Source organism: Equus caballus, chromosome 20 (genome assembly GCF_041296265.1).
Source record: "Equus caballus isolate H_3958 breed thoroughbred chromosome 20, TB-T2T, whole genome shotgun sequence".
Taxonomy (NCBI): domain Eukaryota; kingdom Metazoa; phylum Chordata; class Mammalia; order Perissodactyla; family Equidae; genus Equus; species Equus caballus.
In genome coordinates, this window is record NC_091703.1 from 27,218,819 (window position 1) to 27,232,060 (window position 13,242).

General features: G+C 45.4%; 1 protein-coding gene across 4 annotated transcripts; it reads left to right on the forward strand.

Moving 5' to 3' along the window:
• Window positions 1-1,559: 1,559 nt before the first annotated feature.
• Window positions 1,560-11,092, forward strand: LOC100065830 (butyrophilin subfamily 2 member A2). Of its 4 annotated transcripts, XM_014734258.3 has the most exons (8): window positions 1,578-1,808; window positions 2,283-2,411; window positions 3,193-3,540; window positions 4,621-4,902; window positions 6,289-6,453; window positions 6,904-6,924; window positions 7,022-7,048; window positions 8,520-11,092. In XM_014734258.3, the coding sequence occupies exons 1-8, from the start codon at window positions 1,721-1,723 to the stop codon at window positions 9,140-9,142; spliced, it is 1,683 nt and encodes a 560-aa protein (XP_014589744.2). In that variant the 5' UTR covers window positions 1,578-1,720; the 3' UTR covers window positions 9,143-11,092. The 4 variants fall into 4 exon arrangements, with proteins under 4 accessions (XP_070100445.1, XP_014589744.2, XP_070100444.1 ...); XM_070244344.1 differs by lacking the exon at window positions 4,621-4,902 and having other exon boundaries at window positions 1,560-1,808; XM_070244343.1 differs by lacking the exon at window positions 2,283-2,411.
• Window positions 11,093-13,242: the final 2,150 nt, after the last annotated feature.

The window sequence follows — 13,242 nt, forward strand, 5'->3', positions numbered from 1 at the left end:
TCCAAAGAACTTGGAATCAACCGTCCAAAGAGATTTATGTACCCCTATGTTCATGGCAGGATTATTTGCAATAGCAAAGATGTGAAAGCAATCCAAGTGAGCATTGACCGATGAATGGATAAAGAAGATATATGGTACATACATAGAATGGAATACTATTCAGCCATTAAAAAGGATGAAATTGGGGCCAGTTCAGTGGTGTAGTGGCTAAGTGCACACATTCTGCTTCACAGCCCGGGATTTGCCGGTTTGGATCCTGGGTACGGACATGGCACCGCTTGGCAAGCCATGCTGTGGCAGGCATCCCACATATACAGTAGAGGAAGATGGGCATGGATGTTAGCTCAGGGCCAATCTTCCTCAGCAAAAAGAGGAGGATTGGCGGCAGATGTTAGCTCAGGGCTAATCTTCTTCTTCAAAAAAAGAAGAACAAAATCATCCCATTTGCAGGAACATGGATGCACCTTGAGGGTATTATGTTAAGCGAAATAAGCCAGACAAAGACAAACACTGTATGATTTCACTCAAATGTGGAAGATAAACAAATACATGGACAAAGAGAACAGATTAGTGGTTACCAGAGGGAAAGGGGGTGGAGGGGGTGAGCGAAGTGGTAAAGGGGCACATATGCACGGGGACAGATAAAAACTTGACTGTTAGTGGTGAGCACAATGCAGTCACTAGAGAAACCGATATATAATCATGTACACCTGAAATTACACAGTTATAAACCAATATCACCTCAATGAGATAATGTGAAAAAAAATTCAAACAAAAAGGAATTGTAGGCCTCCAGGGAAAGCCTTTAGGTTCTTGAGGGAAATGTGAAGAAATGTGTTTCAGGATGATTATTGTAGAAGAAATCTTTACAGTGGCCTGGTTGGGGTCTCTGTGGTATGGGAGGAGAGCACTGTGTGGGCGTAGGAGGGTGCTGGACTCAACAGGTCCATCCACTGGCAGAGGATGAAGCCCAACTAGAAAGTCTTCGCTGCCATCTTCCTGCCCCTCTAGAACGCCGCCTCCCTGAGAGAAAGGGGATTGCCTCTCACTAGCCTCAGCATCTCTCCCTCAATGGGTTTTGAGTGAATGACAAGGTCTACAGTCTACTACTGCAGCTGCTGTCTTGCTTCATTCTCTGCCCCTCCAACCACTCCCTATGTTCCCCCTTATCTCTGCACGGCCCCCAATAAGCAGAACAACTTGAAAAAGGTTCCTCTGGCTTTGGAAAGCAGGTTGTTCATGTTTACCTCATCACCTGCCCACCCCCAACCACATCCACTACTACATACACACTTCTACACACAGAGGCCTCTTTGTGGTTTGCAGCAACGGCCAAAATGCGCGAGGAATGTCAAGGTTTTGCACAAAAAAAAAAAAAAGAAAAAGAAAGAAAGGGAAGTATCTCGCTTCTGAAAACAGAAAAAGTAAAGAAAAAGGCTAAATCATCTCAAAGGCTATGCGCAGCTGTGGGATTTTAATTTGTTTCTGTGTATTTTACCTAGTAACTGGTGAGAAAGCTGGCTCAGGGATACCATTGGCTGGCTGACCCACAGCCGGCCAATCCTGACCTCCAAACCACTCTGGAAATACTCGGACTTTGTGGTTGGAAAGTGGACCAGGTTTCTGGTCCCACAGCTCTGCACACTGCGACTAATGGGAGATTAAGAAAATTGTCTTCTCTGCTTTCCGGACAGCTTGCTCTCTGGTTGTGACTGTGCCCATGAGCGGGTTAAATAGAAGAGGGAGAAGCGGAAAATCATCATTTGAGTGTCAGAGGAGAAAAGAAACCCAAGAAGTTAATCTAGAAGGTACGAAAGGGAGGGGAAGCTCTCTCTACAGCTCTAGGGTGTGGGTGGGGCGGTAAGCAGAGGAAGGGAACCTGATGAGGGGAAAGGCGGGGCTCCCTGGAGAAGGGAAGCTTCCTGGAGAGGAGGCTCTCCACGACTGTCTTTACCTCAGGCCGCAAAGTCTGAGGGAGGGGGAAGGGAGGGGAGGGAGGGTATGGAAGAATATTAAGTGACGACTGAAGAAATTCAACTCTGGCCAGAGAAGTGAGTGGAGGAGGGCAGAAAACTGCCTCCCTCATCCTCGTGTGGTTGGCTTATTCCATGGAATGTTTAATGAATCAATCTATCCGGAGAAACCTGAACCCGGAGAGGAAGGGGGCTGCACAAGACCGAAGGTGGGGTGCTGATGATCCCAACACGAGTTACAGGAAGGTTTGACCCAGATCAGAACTAGTGTCAAGTCTCCTTGGCTGATTTCTCTGTCTGTGCCCCTAGGTCTCTGGTCCCTGTCCCTCCTGGGTGACTCATCTTTGGTGCTTATGGAGCCAGCGGCTGCCCTGCATTTCTCCCTGCCAAATGCCCTTCTCTTCTTCCACCTTCTCAGCTTGTTTGCACTGGTCTCAGGTAGGGTCCCTGCCACTAGCTCCTATCAGCTTCTCAGAAAGGAAAATCAGCACTTCAGTCTGTAAAACACTGCAGTCTGAAGAAGTGCTGCAGCTGTGTGCATTCATCTTTCCTTCTGCACATGCTCATTGAATTTGTACCAGAATGATCCCATCAAAACACAATCAGCGTCTCAAAGGCTGGCTGCATACAAAATTTTAATTTTTTAGTTACATTAAAAAAGGTAAAAAAGAAACTGATGAAACAAATTTTAATAATATATTTTGTTTAACCCCCAAAACAAAAATATTATTTATATTTTAATTATTGTAATATGTTAACAGTAAGTTATTTAATATTTTTATTTTAAATTTTCAAAATTGTGCCTATTTTCCATTTACAGCACATTGCCTTGGGAACAGCTAGTGGCTACCATATTGGACAGCTCATGTTTATACTCTACTCGGGGCACTGTGCTAGATTGGGGAATGGAAGGAAACCTCTGTGAGCACAGGGTCAGTAGGGGGCGCTCAGTGTATGCATCTCAGTGTTTTGTTCAGGAAGCATTAGTAGCCTCAATAGATATTCCTACTAGGCATCTATTGCTGCTGACCAGCCACAGCTACTGGCCCCCAGAATCCTCAGCCCAGGAAGCCCCTATGGCCTTAGAAAGAATATGACTGAAAGAATATATTAGAAATGGAGAAAGAATCTGTCTGTGCCCTGGAATATGCCCTTCCTTTCCTGCCTTAGATATGTGATGGCTGGTGCCCCGGTCTGATTCTACCCTTTTGTTGAACAGACCAGTTTACTGTCGTGGGGCCAGCTGATCCAATCCTGGCCATGGTTGGAGGAAACAGCATGTTACACTGTCACCTGTCACCTGAGAAAAGTGCTGAGGACATGGAGGTGCGGTGGTTCCGCTCTCAGTTCTCCCCCGCAGTGCTTGTGTATAAGGGCGGGCGAGAGAGGACAGAGGAGCAGATGGAGGAGTACCGAGGAAGGACAACCTTTGTGAAAGAGGAGATCAGCAAGGGGAGCGTGGCACTGATCATCCACAACGTCACAGCCCACGAAAACGGCATCTACCACTGTTATTTCCAAGAAGGCAAATCCTACAATGAGGCCACCATGCGCCTGATGGTGGCAGGTGTGTCATTTCATTTTGTTCCCTTGCTTTTTCACTGTGTGACTCTTGGGGAAACTTTCTCTTCTAACCACAGGCCCTTGGCAGACAAGCAGATATTTGCCTAGAGTCCCCTTTACACAGGGAGGGTGGCTTCCTCCTGCCCAAGGGCCAAATCAGCGGATTTTCCCTGCTAAGCTGTGGGCATCAACTCCTGAGAAGCACACAGAACTCAGCAGTAGCCTTGAACAGGGAGAATGTTGAATCTCTACAGATCATTCTTATGTTTACTTCTTGAGGCTCCCTCAGGGCCTTCCTCAGTAACATGTTTTAGAATTAGACATTTTTATTGTGAAATACAACACATAGAGAAAAAGTCATAAAACATTAATGGACAGATTACCAAATTATTACAAACTATAATCCATATAACCACTACTCACATCAACAAATAGAACACTACCTATTCCTGACTCTTGTTAGTTTGTTAAGGTCATGGGCTTGAGGTTAAAATGTTTCTTATGATTCCGCCAGCCTGTCAGGTTTCTGTCCTTATCATATTACCTAGAGCTTCAGGAAGCCACGGCTACTGAGAAGCCCTCCCAGGGCCAAAAGTGAAATTCTAAACCCACTTCTTTAGGTCAGAGTGGACAGACCCACAAAGAAGTGAGAACATTAAAATCTCTAGCTGAATGAATCAATCAGCCAACATTTATTAGGAGGCAGTTGCTTGGTACTGTGATGGGGTCTATAGGGGGAGCACAAAGAAAAGTACAATGTAATCCTCTCTCCTTAGAGATCTCACCATTTATTTGGCATATTGGTCTCTTGGTTTTCTCCCAACGTCAGTTTTCTTCCTTCCTACCTTCCTTCCTATCTTCTTCTTTTCTTCCTCTGTCTCTCCCTTCTTTCTTTGTTTCCTTCCTCCCTTCACAGAAGGGGTACTGCAGGAATGCATGGAATATGCATGATCAGTTTCTCTGGGCAGTGGACCCTTGCTCTCTACCCCCTTCCCTTGGCTCTCGCCATTAAGAGCTGATCTTCTAAGACACTCTGGCTAAGACACCAGTGCCTTTTTATCCGAGCCCTGGTCTCTCTCCTCAGGCCTGGGCTCTATACCCATCATTGAAATGGAGATCCACGAGGATGGGGGCATCTGGCTGGAGTGTACATCTGTAGGGTGGTACCCAGAGCCCCAGGTGGTTTGGAGGGACCCCCATGGTAAGATTATGCCTGCCCTGGAGGAGACTTACACTATGGATGCAGACAGCCTCTTCATGGTCACCACAGCTGTGAGCATCAGGGACCGCTCTGTGAGGAATGTGTCCTGCTCCATCAACAACACCCTGCTTGGCCAGGAGAAGGAAACTGTGATTTTCATTCCAGGTTAGCTCCCTGCCCTCTGGAGACTCATTATTTGGAGGCTGGATCCTCAGCAGACAGATTGCAGGCTGGAGTGGGGATGGTGAGGTAGGAGCGTAGAGTGGAAGGATCCTGGACCTGAAGGCCTGGAGCTGCAGCTGAGTTGCGCCCTCTTCCTTTGTCACAAGGGGAAAATCAAATAGTCTCAAAACACAGGAGTATGAGCCTCTTCTCTGAGGGTAAATCTGATTGCTTTTTCCCTATTATGGTCCTTATCCTGCAGTAATTTTAAACATTTAGAACAATCAGAAAGAAAGGAGAGTGGTCTGGGCGTGTGTCTATCTACACCCAGAGGTGCTGCCTGCTGAAGCCCTCCCTTCCTGCCCATGGGGTTTCCCAAGGGACAGAGCAGGGAAATTCTCTATCTACAGACATGCATAAATTCATTCAACAAACACTTAACAAGCATCACATATGTTCAAGGCACTGTTCTAGAAACCAAAGGTAAATAGCGGAACAAAATACATGAAGATCCTTGCCCTCATGGAGCTCACATTCTAGAGGAGCAGAGAACAATAAATGAAGTAATTAAAACCAGGAGTGAAATCATTAATTAAACTGTGGATTATATTGGATGGTGATAAATACTATAGAAAAAGTTAATCAAAAAGAGGTTAGGGAGTGCTATGAGGGAGTTGTAACTATAAATAGGATGATCAGGTAAGGCTTCGTGGAAAAGACGGCAATTGGGCAAGTGAGCCATGGGAAATGCAGATATTTGAGGAGTGAACAAGCTGGATAATAGGAATAGCATAGACAAAGGACCTGAAGTCAGAGTATGTGTGACAGTTTCGAGGAACTCCAAGAGGCAGGGGCAGCTGGAATGGATTGAGTGCACGGAGAGTTGGAGGAGATGAATTCAGAGAGGCCTTAGGTCCAGAATATACACGGCAATGTAGGCCACAAAAAGACTTTGGCGTTTAGTCTGAGTGAGATAGGAAGCATTGCAGTGTTCTGAACAAGGAAATAACATGATCTCACTTAGGCTGCTGTGGTGAGGACAGACTGCAGAGGGTGTGGGCAGAAGCAGGAGGAGGGCATTGCAATATTCTAGGCAAGAAGGGATGGTGGCTAGTCCCAGGGTGGTGGCCGTGGTGATGCAGGATGGCTGGTTAGCTTTTATTCACCCTGGTCCTTCTCTTGGTGACTCCAGGTGTTTCTGCTTTTTGTCTCCTGGGTCCCCAGCCCTGGGAATCAGTGTGAAGTGACACTTTCTCTATCTGGGGTTTGTGAGAGAGAAGCCAGTAGAGCAGGGACCTGGGGGAGCTCTTTAGATATGAGTCCTGAGGGCAGCTTTCATCCCAGGTCTCTTTTTCTCACTAAATGGGACTTTTCTGGTTCTCTTTTCAGAATCATTTATTCCCACCACATCTCCCTGGATGGTGGTCCTGGTTGTCATCCTGCCTACTTTGCTCCTCCTCATCTCCGGGAGCATCTGTCTTATCAACAAATTCCACAGGAAAAAGATTCTCTCAGGGGAAAAGGAGGTTGAAAATGAAGAGAAAGAAATTGCACGTAAGGAATGGGAAAAGAATGTGTGAAAAAGAGAAAGAACATTACATAAAAGTTAAAAGCGTACAAGGACAGTTCACTGTCACACAAAGGACACAGCTCTGACAGCTGACAGCCTGGGAAACAGAGAGAGGAAATGCATAGAGGCAGAGGAAGGGCTTGGGACTCTCCTGTCTCAGGAATGAATCCTCAGAGCTTGCTTCCATCCTGCCACTGTTGCATCCATTCACCCGGCTACAAGTAGCACTATACTGTTGAATAAAGCAGACCTAAATCAGCACTGATGATCTCTAGCCACCTCATCATATATTATTTCTCGTATGTTGTCAATTCCCTAGGCAGGGGGGGATGGTGGTGTTCATAGAAAAGTCCATCCCTCATTGCTGACTACAACCTTAGATTCTTTTAGTTCCTCGATTGAGGGTATTCGTTTGTTTCTGTTTATTTTTTCAGAGCAACTTCAAGAGGAATTGCGTAAGTTTAGCATTTCCTGAACTACTCCGGGCACAATTTGTTTTCTCCTTGGTTAGCCATTATCTCATGAAGCTCACCTCTCTGTCTCCCCCTGCAGGATGGAGAAGAACCCTTTTACATGCTGGTGAGCCCCCCTGACATTCCCTCAGTTCCTGAGAAACTCCACTAGCTAGCCTACAAGACGCATTAGAGGGGATGAACAAGGGACCCCAAGGCTGGCTGGGGAGCAGCAGGGCACTGGGGTCAGTTCACTGGCAGTGTCCCACCCAAAGCTGAAGCCCAGATGCTCTGTGAGGGAATCCCCACAGGTCTTAATCAATTCTGTGGCTTAGTTCCCACCAAACTTTGCTTTTTAGAATAATTTAATCCATGTTGACAGAGGTCTACCATGCATAGTTGACCTCCACAAAGGTTACAGTGTAGTAGTTGTTGCTCTGTGGATCCTGGATTAATTTGAAAGAAGACAATACAGACTTAGCCATTTATAACCTGGGAGATGGTATGGACTGCACAGTTGAAGAGCCACGTGTGGGAAAGGCGATAAGCTTCCCCAGCCTGTCTCAGGGGTGCACAGACAGGTGCCAGAAATGCCTCCTGCTCCAAGAGACACTGATGCTCTGTGTGTAGCCTGTGAGGGGAGGGGAGGTGGGCAAGTGGGAGAGCAGGGGAGCCACTTGCCTGGTGCTAATGAGCACTTTGCATTTTGTGATTTATCACTTTCTGCTCAAAAGCACCAAAGAAGCCAGGCTTCACCAGATACCATGGCACTGGGACCTTTCTTCCTTCCTCTTTTCAATTTCAAAATTGTCACAGTCAGACATATCAACTTGCGGAAAGGAGAAATTCATTTTAACACAATGGAGATGTAAATTGACTAAGTAATTAGTCTACAGAAATCTCAGAGTCTCAAGTACTTCCTATATCCAGAGAAGTCACAGCTGCAGACTCAGACCCATGTTGTTAAAGCAAAGCTGGATGGAAATAGTTCCCCGTACCTCTTGACATTCACAACTCTCAGGCAGCAGGTTGGCTTTTGGGGACATTATCCTCCTTTTTTACTCTTTGAAGGGTGTCCTTGTTAGTCATTTAAATCCGTTGTCATCTGGCTAAACTGGTGGAACACAGAAGATCAATGAAGAGACCCTTTACTGCCCAGGAACCTGTGTAGGGAGAAATAGGCCTTAAGTGCTTCATTGGGAGAGGGATAGGGCCTCTTTCCTGGTTTAAAACAAGTGGGAAAGTCTCTAGCTAAAGAGATTCCCTGGGATCATAGGTCTTGAATAGAAAAGGAGGCAGATCTGAGAATGTTGAGAGAATATAGGAGTCATTAATTCCGCCTCATTTGCTAAATTTTCTGCATTTCTTAGAGCCCCAATTATCCTCTACCTGAGGCAATGCTCCTGTCACTCAAGAGATACAGGTGCAGCCTCAGTCATTCTCAGGCTGTGAACTGCCTGGCACCTGGGATCAAGGGGCCTTCATGGAAAAGGCTGCCACATGGGGGATCTCCCACCAGCTTTCTGGGACCTCTATGGGGACTAGGAATCACACAATCTCCTGAGACCCCAGGCCTAAACCTGAGTCTTCCCCTGCAGCTGATGTGGTCCTGGACCCAGACACTGCTCATCCTGAGCTCTTCCTGTCAGAAGACCGGAGAAGCGTGAGACGGGGCCCCTTCAGGCAGAGCGTGCCCGACAACCCAGAGAGATTTGACTGTCGGCCTTGTGTCCTGGGCCTGGAGAACTTCTCCTCAGGGAGACATTACTGGGAAGTGAAAGTTGAAAACGTGATGGTGTGGGCAGTGGGGGTTTGTAGAGACAATGTTGAGAGGAAAGGGGAGGCCCTCCTGGTTCCTCAGAATGGCTTCTGGACCTTTGAGATGTTTGGAAACCAGTACCGGGCCCTGTCCTCTCCCGAGAAGATTCTCCCCGTGAAAGAGCGCCTTCGCCAGGTGGGCATCTTCCTGGACTATGAAGCTGGAGATGTCTCCTTCTATAACATGAGGGACAGATCACACATCTACACATGTCCCCGTTCAACCTTCTTTGGGCCCCTGAGACCCTTCTTCAGGCTGGGGTCTGATGACAGCCCGCTCTTCATCTGCCCAGCGTTCACAGGGGCCCAGGGGGTCATGGTGCCTGAGGGCGGCCTGATCCTTCACAGGGCCGGGACCCACCACAGCCAGCAGGACCAATTCCCTGGCCTCAGAGCCAAGTAGAAAAGCTCTGGCCATCTCTAATACCACAGCGCAGCACGCCATGGAGGAAAACGGGCCCTCCTTCCCTCTGGTCACATAAGAGAACCTCCTCCAGAGTCCCATTTGACACCCTCTTCAGGCCCCAGCCCCATCTCTCCCTCATTAGGCTGTTGCTTAGTAACTCATATACTTGTAACCATGGGGCTTGGTCCAGTCTCAGGAAACTTGTGCTGCCACATAACTCCCAACCAAGAAGAAAGTGTGAGAAAGTGACAGGCAGAAAACCTGCTACTTTAACATCAGAGTGACACATTCAGCCTGATACTCCAGTTGACATCAGACACTGTGATCTTGGGGTGAGGGCAACAGCATACACTAGGATGTAAGAAGGGAGGCAGTAACCACAAAAGGAGGTCAGAGATAGAGGAAGCAGGACCAGAGAGGTGTGATGGGGCCAAGACTGCTGGCATGGTTAAGCTCCATTATTACAGCTATGGAGACCCAGAGCTGATGGTCCATTTCCAACCCAGCCTCAGGATTTCCAGACCACACATTAAAGCTCCCCAGGCCTACAGCTGGGATGAAGAAAGATGAAGGATGAGGACACCTCTGGATCTGGTGTGGTTCAAGTGTCCTTACAGTAAACAAGGAGTTAGTACTAGTTATCAAGTATGGCCTAAGGTTTAAGGTCCCAGCTGAGCAGGTGGATACTGGACCAGGTGGATTAGAGGCTCAGGTTCAGCGGGGAGAGCAATGGTTTCCAGCTTTTTGACCTCAGGCTGCCTTTAGACACTTAAACATTATTGAGGACCTCAAAGATCTTTTGCTCATTTGGGTCATATCTGTCAATATTTATGGCATTACAGATCAAAACTGAGAAATTAAAAATATATATATTTATTAATTTATATTAAAATGGCAATAATAAACCAATTATAGCTTAATTTAAAAAAACATGTCTGGGGGCCAGCCCCATGACCAAGTGGTTAAGTCCACACGCTCTGCTTCTGCAGCCCAGGGTTCGCTGGTTCGGATCCTGGGCGCAGACATGGCACCGCTCGTCAGGCCACGTTGAGGCAGCATCCCACATGCCACAACTAGAAGGACCCACAACTAAAATATACAACTATGTACTGGGGGGGATATGGGGAGAAAAAGCAGAAAAAACAAAAAAAAGATTGGCAACAGTTGTTAGCTCATGTGACAATCTTTAAAAAAAAAGTTTTATGAAAAATAACTGTTGTTTCCAAAGTAAACGTTATTGAGAAGTGTGGCATTCTTTAACACAAAAATCTAATGTCTGGCCTGCTTGAAGATGGTTAGATCCTCACATCTGCCTCTGTATTCAGTGTTGGGTTTCACAGATCATGCAGGCAGGCTCTAGAAAACTTCACTGTACACTCGTGGGAGAATGAGAGCAAAAACGAGAAATAATGTCTCAGTACTATTTATTATTGTTATTATGATTATGGAAATAGTATTAACCTTGTGGACTCCTTCAAAGTGTAACAGAACCCCCCAGAAATCTACAAAACATATTTTGAGAGCCAGGATAGAGGATTCTAGAACTGAGTCAAGCATCTAAAATGATGGCTTAAAGCATAGTATATTGGACTTTACATAATTCAGTACCCAACTGTAAAACTAGGCTGAAAAAAAAGTATTTAAAGTGTTCAAATTTTTATTACTGCGGTTACAAATGGACACATTCTGGAAAGAATCAGGAACATTGAAATTGCTGATTTGGTAAGATGGAAGACTGGGTTACTACTGTGTATATGCCTCTGTGGTTTTCATCTTTAGTGTGTTGTTATAATATTATTTGCATGGCTTTAACGAAAAGCATCAGATGTGAGTTGGGAAGCAAGTGCTGCTTGTCACTGGCTCTATTCATCTTAAGCAAGTTACAGCTTCTCAGTGTTTCAAGATTCTGTAAAATAATGCTTTATTAAAGTTTACACAACACTTTCACCTATGCTGTATCTTTGCATTCTCACAACAAATATACTTACCCCATTTCACAGTGATATACTGAAGTCTGTCACAATGACAAAAGGATATTTTTTGTTCAAGGAAAATAGAGTTTTCATTCATACTTTTTGGATAAATCATGCCTCATCTTAAAGATGCCTTTCAAATATTCCAAAAATCAAATGTTTTAAGTGTTTATTGAAACTAGACATGAACCCAATCCTGTGCTACCCACTATGGGGGCATTAAAATAGTGTTAAACTTGACCCCTACCTTCCTTTGCCTAGTCTTGTATTGATATCTTTACTTATTCATTCACTCCCAACAAATGTATCATCTTTACTGTGTCAACCATGTGCAATGTATGGTGCCATGAGAGAAAAAAGCTGGGTAATATTATGGAGAGAAATGGGTGGGGTGGGGGCTACTTTAGCTGGCAAAGTTAGGGAGGGCCTCCTGGAGGAAATGATGGATTTTCTGAGACTTGAGGACGAAGGAAGAACCATCCCTGTGAAGCTGGAGAAGAGGTGCTGAGCAGCGGGAACAGTGAGCACAGGAGCTCCAAAGCAGAAATGAACTAACTGGTTGAAGGGACATGAAGAGTCCCCCGCAGTCAGAGCAAAGACTGAGAATGGGACAGGAAGGAGACTTCAGCAGAAAGCAGGCCATCTGGGGCTTCATAGCTAAGTGCTGAGAATCAAACAGAAGCAGAAAGCAGGCCACCTGGGGCCTCCCCTGCTTCTCTGGGATGCTTTCTTGCTTTGTGGAGACTGCCTTCCCAGATTATAGTCCTCAGCCTGGCTCAAGTAAAATTTACCTTGTCTCTCCTACCTATAGAACAGCTATTGGTTATTTGCATCAACAAGGTCAAGAGTAGAAGAAGGGAGATCACTTCAGAAACTATTTCAGATGTTCAGGTGAAATGCAGGTTTGGACTTATGGTAATGTTAATGGAGGTGGAGTGAAGTGGACTGATTTGGAAGTGTGTGATTATATGATTACCTAATCTATACACCTTGTTCAGATTTTGTGAGTTGTCCCAATAATATCCTTCACATAAAAACAATATCCAAGGTCATACATTGCTTTCAGCTATCATTTCGCTTTAGTCATCTTTCATCTGAAAGAACTTCTAAGTCTTTCTTTATATTTCACATTGACATTTTTGAAGGGTACAGGCCACTTATTTTATGGGCTGTCCCTCAGTTTGGGTTTATCTGATGTTTCCTCATGATTACATTCAGATTATTCATTTTTGGCAGGAATTCCCCAGAAATGATGTTCTTCTCAGTGCATGGTATAAAAAGATATGAGCTGTCGCTTAGTCCCTTTACTGCCATTATAACTTTGATCACTTGGTTAAAATGGTGTCTACCACACTTCACCACGAAGTTGCTATTTTACTCTTTGCAATTAGTAAGTTTCTTGTGGGGGAGACATTTTGAAGCTATGTAAATACCCTGTTACTCCTCAAATTTTCATGCATGAGTTTTGGCATCTTTGGTACACAGGCTAATAAACTCTCTAAAAAGTCCACATCCTAACCCCTTAAACGTATGAATATGTTCCCTTATGTGGCAAAAAGGACTTTGTAGATGTGATCTAGCTAAGGATGTTGAGATGGAGATGTTATCCTGTATTATTCAAATAGACCCAATGAAATCACAAATGCTTTATAAGTGAGAAGCAGGAGGGTCAGAGTCAGAGAAGGAGACATACCAACAGGAGCAGAGGTCAGAGGTAGAAAGCTGTGAAGATGCTGTGCTACTGGCCTTGAAGTTAGAAAAATGTGTTACAAGCCAAGGGATGCAGGTAGCCTCTAGAAGCTGATAATGGGGTTCAAGACAAGTTACCCCAAAATATGGCAGCTTGGCATATTGAATATCTTAAGCCTAAGGAGTTCGAGAAACCTGCAGAAGCAAGAAGGTCACTCTGACCTCCCTCCTCTTGTCTTTTTTCCCTGAGAGCAGGAGATAAATCTCCCCTATGAAAGTTATCTTCCCTGTACCAGGAGAAAGGGGGACATCCTTATCACCAGAAGCAGGGAATTTAGAGTCCAGCAGGCCCTGTAAACAAACCTTGTTACTTCTTCACCCTATACTACCCATAGCCTAAACCCCTCTGTCTTGTCAATTCTTTACAAATTTATT